This window comes from Malus sylvestris, chromosome 8, assembly GCF_916048215.2.
Source record: "Malus sylvestris chromosome 8, drMalSylv7.2, whole genome shotgun sequence".
NCBI classification, from domain to species: domain Eukaryota; kingdom Viridiplantae; phylum Streptophyta; class Magnoliopsida; order Rosales; family Rosaceae; genus Malus; species Malus sylvestris.
This window is the reverse complement of record NC_062267.1, coordinates 13,599,833-13,606,515: the sequence shown is the minus strand read 5'-3', so window position 1 is coordinate 13,606,515 and position 6,683 is coordinate 13,599,833. Positions and strand designations below refer to the sequence as shown.

The 6,683-nt window shown below is 38.8% G+C and overlaps 1 protein-coding gene across 4 annotated transcripts; it reads left to right on the top strand.

The window, feature by feature from the left end:
- Window positions 1–634: 634 nt before the first annotated feature.
- LOC126632313 (protein tesmin/TSO1-like CXC 2) lies at window positions 635–5,626 on the top strand. 4 transcript variants are annotated; one of them, XM_050302684.1, is made up of 13 exons: window positions 635–876; window positions 1,148–1,258; window positions 1,387–1,541; window positions 1,642–2,086; window positions 2,194–2,343; window positions 2,431–2,984; window positions 3,075–3,149; window positions 3,223–3,379; window positions 3,456–3,554; window positions 3,642–3,708; window positions 4,140–4,311; window positions 4,409–5,186; window positions 5,277–5,626. In XM_050302684.1, exons 2-12 carry the CDS (start codon window positions 1,226–1,228, stop codon window positions 5,157–5,159), a joined length of 2,658 nt encoding a protein of 885 aa, XP_050158641.1. In that variant the 5' UTR covers window positions 635–876; window positions 1,148–1,225; the 3' UTR covers window positions 5,160–5,186; window positions 5,277–5,626. The 4 variants fall into 4 exon arrangements, with proteins under 4 accessions (XP_050158641.1, XP_050158639.1, XP_050158640.1 ...); XM_050302682.1 differs by lacking the exon at window positions 1,148–1,258 and having other exon boundaries at window positions 637–876; window positions 2,200–2,343; XM_050302683.1 differs by lacking the exon at window positions 1,148–1,258 and having other exon boundaries at window positions 637–876; window positions 4,155–4,311.
- Window positions 5,627–6,683: the final 1,057 nt, after the last annotated feature.

Below are 6,683 nucleotides of genomic sequence, written 5' to 3'. Positions count from 1 at the left end.
TTGTGGATGGAGAATGTGAGATTGGTGGTGGAGGAGAAAAGGACGCGGCATGTGCGATGGATAATGGAGGCGATTAATGAGTTGGGTTGTTATTAGGTCATAAAACTGTTAATAGTTCAGGCCGTTATTGGATTACATGTTAAGAATCGTTAAGATAACGAGTATGACACGAACACAAAACATTAGACATGACAATTTCTTACATGATCTAATAAACCAACATGAAACGATACGACTGAAAACGATTCAGGATTGTTATAGGGCCACCTGTTAAGATAACGAGTATGACACGAAAACAATACAAACACAACAAACACGACCTATTTGTCAGGTCTAGCTGAGGGCCAAAGAGGAAGAGACTAAAAAAGTCGGCAACCAATGAAAATAATTATTTTTCTTAATAAATCACTAAGTCTTTTGTGTTAATTTTATATATGGATATGGAAGACTCTTTATTAAAAAAAACTTGGGTAGAGAAAGAAACACTATTCTCAAAGTCATAAAGTTTAGTGCTTGGACCCGGCCCATTATTTAAAACAAGGGCCATTAAAACCAGCCCAAATCCGCATTAAATTACAATTCCCGCTTGGTTTTTAAAATCCCGCCGCTTCGCCCAAACGTCTCTCTTTTCTTTTTAAGCGAAAAAAAGAAATTAAAAGAAAAAAAAAAATGTAAAAACTCGCATTTTCTCTGAGACTTTCACATTGTCTCACTCATCGGTTTCAGGAGAGAGAGGTTAGTAAAGTGGGAAAATGCAGGTGGAGAATTGTAGGGTTAGGGTTTCGATTAAGCTTACTGATTCACGCCATGGATTCACCTGAAATTCCCAAAATCATAGCCAGCACATCACCTTCCTCAGATTCTCCTCCAGTTCAAGTAAATTTACTTTTCCTCAATTTTCAATGCCAATTTTCAATATTTCTGTTTTTGATTAAGGACAATATTTCTGTTTTTGATTAAGGATTTTTTACTTGGCTTATTTGTGCTAATTTGTAATCTGTAGGTAGATCTTTACAACTATTTTTACTTCCTTTTTTGTTGTGATTTTTTAATTAATTATTTTCTGTTTTTGTGAAACGGGTGATGTGTCGATGCGGGTTTTGTTTAACTTTTGAGGGTTGAGATTGGTGGCATTGGTGCTTTGTAGGGGAAGGTCAAAGTTAGGGTTTTGGACTTTTGGAATTTGAGGGTTTAGTGGTGGAGAAGTTGAATTTGTGATTCTGTGATGTCTCTCAATGTGCAACGCAATCGGGTTTCTGTGAGTAATCAATGATTAAATGTAGATGCAAGGCGTTTGTAGTTTGTCATTTCTGTTCCTGAAATGAGCATTAGCTATGTTGATAGGAAAATCTAATCTTTTATTCATATATGTCTTCTTCGATTCAGGAGTCACCAGTTTTCAGTTACATTAGCAATCTATCACCAATACAGCCTGTGAAGGCTTCACATGCAGCGCAAGGGTTCCCGGGACTTAGCTCTCCTCCTCTTGTGTTCACGTCACCACGCATAAATACACTCCGGGAAACATGTTTCTTGAAAAGGTCTGTTATACATTGAATTCTAGCTCCAAATGATTTTTTTCTTGGGTCGTCTGTGTTGTTCTTGTATTTGCTCACTTGACAGTTTCATGATTTTCATCAGGCCTCAATACCCACAATTATCCAGTGCAGAAAAACCTAAAGCACAAGATGAAGCCAAGAAATTTGTTGATGGTCCAGTTGATTCCAAGAAACATATTACCCAACTGCAGATGGGATCGATTACTGATTCTCAGGACTGTGAGACCAACAGTTCCTCAGAGGGTGTTGATGAATACTTAGCCGATCCCATGGAGATGGACTGTACGAATTCTGCTCAATCAGTCAATCCATGTTTGAAAGAATCTAAAATTTCCTATAAATCTGAGGCACCATCAGAGCAGGCTACAGAGGACCTTCAAGGAAAGCAAACATTTGATGCAAAACCTGTCAAAATTAAAGAGCTTAGTCATGGTGCGTTGCCATCTTCCGAGCGCCCAAAGGTTGGATCCGGAATATCCGTCGATAATGCTTTCAATGGAGAGTATCACCATGGTTTGCATAATCAGGTAACTTCAGATTGTTGGCTTTACATTATAAAAGAAAAGAACTAGGACATTTGTTTACAAAGGATGTGATTGTTGGACACGTTCTTACACTTTATCCAACTTTTAAGTCACAGGGCTTCGGAGGTGAACACCAGGATGATTGTCAATCTCCTCCTGGACGTTTGCAGATTGGTCAGGTGTATGAGGATTGTACAGAGAACGTCGGTGGAACCTCTAAGGGAATAATCGGGAACATGATATTGCATGCTCCTAATAAGGTATGCCATATCATCTGAGTTTTTTGTTACTGTATCCTGCTAGAATATATTTAATTTCCTTGCATAATAACTGCAAGATTATTGTAGGTCAAAAATGACCAAGGTGGCATGCATAGACGTTGTCTTCAGTTTGAAGAGGCTCCTCCTTGTGCCACTGGAAAAAGAGACAGTTCTTCTATAGAGAAAGTTAACGATTCAGAACCACCTGCCAGCACTGCAGAATTGGAGATTGTGAAAGTATCTTATGCAGCAACTTCCAAGAGACAGATGGGTGCCTCATTGCCACCTCTGTATGGTGGAAGCTCTCCTTTAACTGTGCCCAAACCATCAGGTATTGGCTTGCACCTAAACAGCATAGTCAATGCTGTACCCTTTGTTCGTGGTGCAACAAGCAGCATAAAATTAGCAGATCATGACATTGGTTTGCAAGTTATGAAATCATCAGCTGTTGTGAGCCACCATTTATCAGAGAATGTGAGGGATGACACTGAAATTTCAATTGCTGCAAGTTCCTCCATCACCCAGTCTCCCCACACTGTGGAATTTGAGCATCTTGGATCTCCCCTTGAGGAGAGGAAATCTGATTCTCAGAATGTTGACAGTTATAAGGAGTTGAACCAATCTAGTTCACAAAAGAAAAGGTCAGAGGCATGGTCTTTCATGTAGTGTGGTAGGATTCATTCATCATATTGGTTTGCAGTTTACATGTGTGTTTGTGTATGACCCTCCAGGAAAAGAACACCAAGCTCTAAAGATAGTGATGGGTGCAAGCGGTGCAACTGTAAGAAGACCAAGTGCTTGAAACTGTAAGTGTTCTACTTTTGGTATGATATTATAAGTGCATATTTGTTTGTCACATTTCAATACATTTCTTCGCAGTTATTGCGATTGTTTTGCTGCTGGAGTTTATTGTGCCGAAACTTGTGCTTGCCAAGGATGCTTTAATATACCCGATTATGAAGATACAGTTCTTGAGACGAGGCAACAAATTGAAGCCCGTAATCCACTTGCATTTGCCCCCAAGATTGTACAGCTTGTGAGTTTCCAACAAAATTCTGGTACTAAACCCTTTTCAACTTGGTGAATTTGATGATTGTATTTGCTTGTGACAGGAAGAAGAAATTCAGTTTACACCAGCCTCGGCAAGACACAAAAGGGGGTGCAATTGCAAAAAGTCAATGTGTCTGAAAAAATATTGTGAATGCTATCAGGTCTTGAATACTTATCTATATTTCCATGTCACAGTGTTTGTTATCTTTTCCTTTTCAATTCATCCTAAATGTCACTTCATCTTAAAGGCCAATGTTGGATGCTCCAGTGGATGTCGCTGTGATGGATGTAAAAATGTTTATGGCAGGAAGGGAGGTAAAGCTCTAAACCAAGAAATTGTGTTCCCACATCCATGTGATAACATTTGTAGCTTTACTCATTGTACCATGGATAACAAAGAATATCCCGTTCATATTTACAGAATTATAACATATAGTCTAGTATGTTGTGTTGTCTACTTGTTGGAACGTGATTTGACATGATCAATGGTCTTGATAGACAATCCAGAAACAGAATGCAGAAAACGTTCTGACAAATAGAGCGTTAGAATATTACATATTATATTATATCTTACTTTTATCTAAGCATAATGCCTAAAAGAATGGGCTTGTGAAAGTAAACTACAAAGAATTGTTGGGTGCTTTGCTGAAAGATATCTGGAAGAACTTCACATAAATATTTGTGCTAGAAAAATTTATCAGTTAATCTCTATTTGTCTTATTACGTACTTCAATCTCATTTTTTAGATTATGGTCCAATAGATCATGGTGTGACTAAAGACATGATTAGTGACAAAGCCGGCAAGGAAACATTTGATGAGAAGCTGGAAATGGTGGCAACAAAGAAAGATGCTTTGTCTACTGAGTTGTATGATTCACACAACCACACTCCATTGACGCCATCATTTCAGTGCTCAGAGTAAGAATCATTGATTTTGAAGTCCCAGTTATCCTGAAATTCTAAATCATTATGTGATCCTAGTTAATTTTGATTATTTATTTTCTTGTTTCTCTAGTCATGCAGATAATGTACCAAAATCCCCTTGCCTTCTTACAAGTTACCTTCGATCACCTGAATCTGATCTTACCGTCATATCATCTTATGAAAAATCAACAAGATCCTCTCTGAGAAATTCAGAGACCAGTGGGATTCTTCTGGAGACAAGTAAAGAATTATCAGGTATGGGTTATTATTGCTGGCAGGAGGACTATGACAACATTGGAATAGCAGACACTTTTTCACCAAGATACGACGCTGCCCCCATTATATGCCATATTACTCCATTATCAGATCTTTGCTCAAAGGCCTCAGCTTCTTCCACATCATCAAGAAGTGATTGGAAAAATGCTTCACAAGTTCAGCTATGCCCTGAAAGTCAAGGTCTGTCATCCAATAGTTCTCTTCGTTGGTGTAGTTCACCACTCACCCCAATGACTCGGTCAGGTGGGACGGAATGTTCTCAAGGTCTGGACTTTGACCATGGGCTTTCTGACATTATGCAAGAAGAAATGCCTGAGATACTTAAGGACATTTCTGCTACCAATAAGTCGGTGAAAGTAAGTTCCCCCAATAAGAAACGGGTTTCTCCACCCCACAACCACAATCATGAGCTTGGTGCAAGCTCTTCAGGGAGCTTGAGAAGTGGCCGCAAGTTCATATTGAAGGCTGTCCCTTCGTTCCCACCCCTTACCCCTTGTAGCAGTTCCAAAGGTAGTAATACCATTCAGAGCACCGGTAATCTTCACGATAAGGGTAGGAAGAAATGATTGACAGTGACACTGATGGAGTCCACAGTGAGTCCTCGTCATTCTACATCTTGCTATTCATATTATACTTCTGAAGTCGTCATCAAAATGCTTACCTTTACATGTTTCTTGTTTCAGTTTTTACTCCGGGGTGTCACTGTGGTAACTTCTCGCAATTGGAAGCAGAAGACGTTTGTATACAGTTATGTAGGTTAAATTATTGTTAGGTTCGAATGCAGAAATATCTTCAGATGTCTTATATATTCCCCTCCCCCCTATCTTTGTGATGAGCGAATTCAATTTGGTATGTAAGTGTACCAAGAGGCTGCATTTCTCAAGGTTATTGCAGAAATTGGAAACACAACGTTGTCATCTTGTTTCTCATGATCTTAGTTTTCATTTATTTGTTGTTAAAATTTTATTCCTCCATGGTTGGAGGCAATGACTGATTTGTTCCAATTCTTGGTAATTTATGTTTTCCTTTTTTATTTGTTGTAATTTCGAAAAATAAGTTTGAGACGATCTTATGGAATAATTTATACAATAAATATGATGTTGTAATTCTTAAACCTGACAATTTCTTACACGACCCTTTAACACAATACGAAAATAACAGGTTTCGGATTAACACGATAACTAATTGGATCATTATTGGGTCATACGATAATAATGGGTTTTTAATAGGTTTACACGAGAGTGACATACGGATAATCTGTTTCGACACGATAAGAAAAAAAATTATTTTGATGATTTTAATTTTTTAAATTACTAAAAAAAACTTACTATAAAATACAATGTCACATCCCAAGCTCAACTTTGCCGTAGCACGATATTGTCCGCTTTAGGCCCTGACCACGCCCTCACAGTTTTGTTTAGGGGAACTCACATGAGAACTTCCCAATAGGTCACCCATCATGGGATTGCTCTCGCGCGAACTCGCTTAACTTCGGAGTTCCGATAGAACTCGAAGCCAATGAGCTTCCAAAATGTCCCATGCTAGGTAGAGATGAGAATTTACATATAAGACTTACAGAATCCACTCTCCTGGGAGATGTGAGATGTTACAATTCACCCTCATTAGGGGCCCGACGTTACCAAATTGTCACATCCCTGCCCGGGCCCCCACATCCCGGGCTCGACTCTGCCGTAACACGATATTGTCCGCTTTGGGCCCCGACCACACCCTCACGGTTTTGTTTAGGGAACTCACACGAAAACTTCCCAGTAGGTCACCTATCATGGGATTGCTCTCACTTGAACTCACTTAACTTCGGAGTTCCAATGGAACCCGAAGCCAGTGAGCTCCCAAAAGGCCTCGTGCTAGGTAAAGATGGGAATATACATATAAGGCTTACATGATCCACTCCCCTAGGCGATGTGGGATGTTGCACAATAGATATAATGAATATGTATATATTGTTTATTAATTATTATTCTATATAAATTTTAAAATTTAAGTTTTATTTATTTATTTATTTTTATAGTATATTATAGGCAAAGATTGAGATTAAAAATGTAACATCCCACATCGTCCAGGGGAGTGGA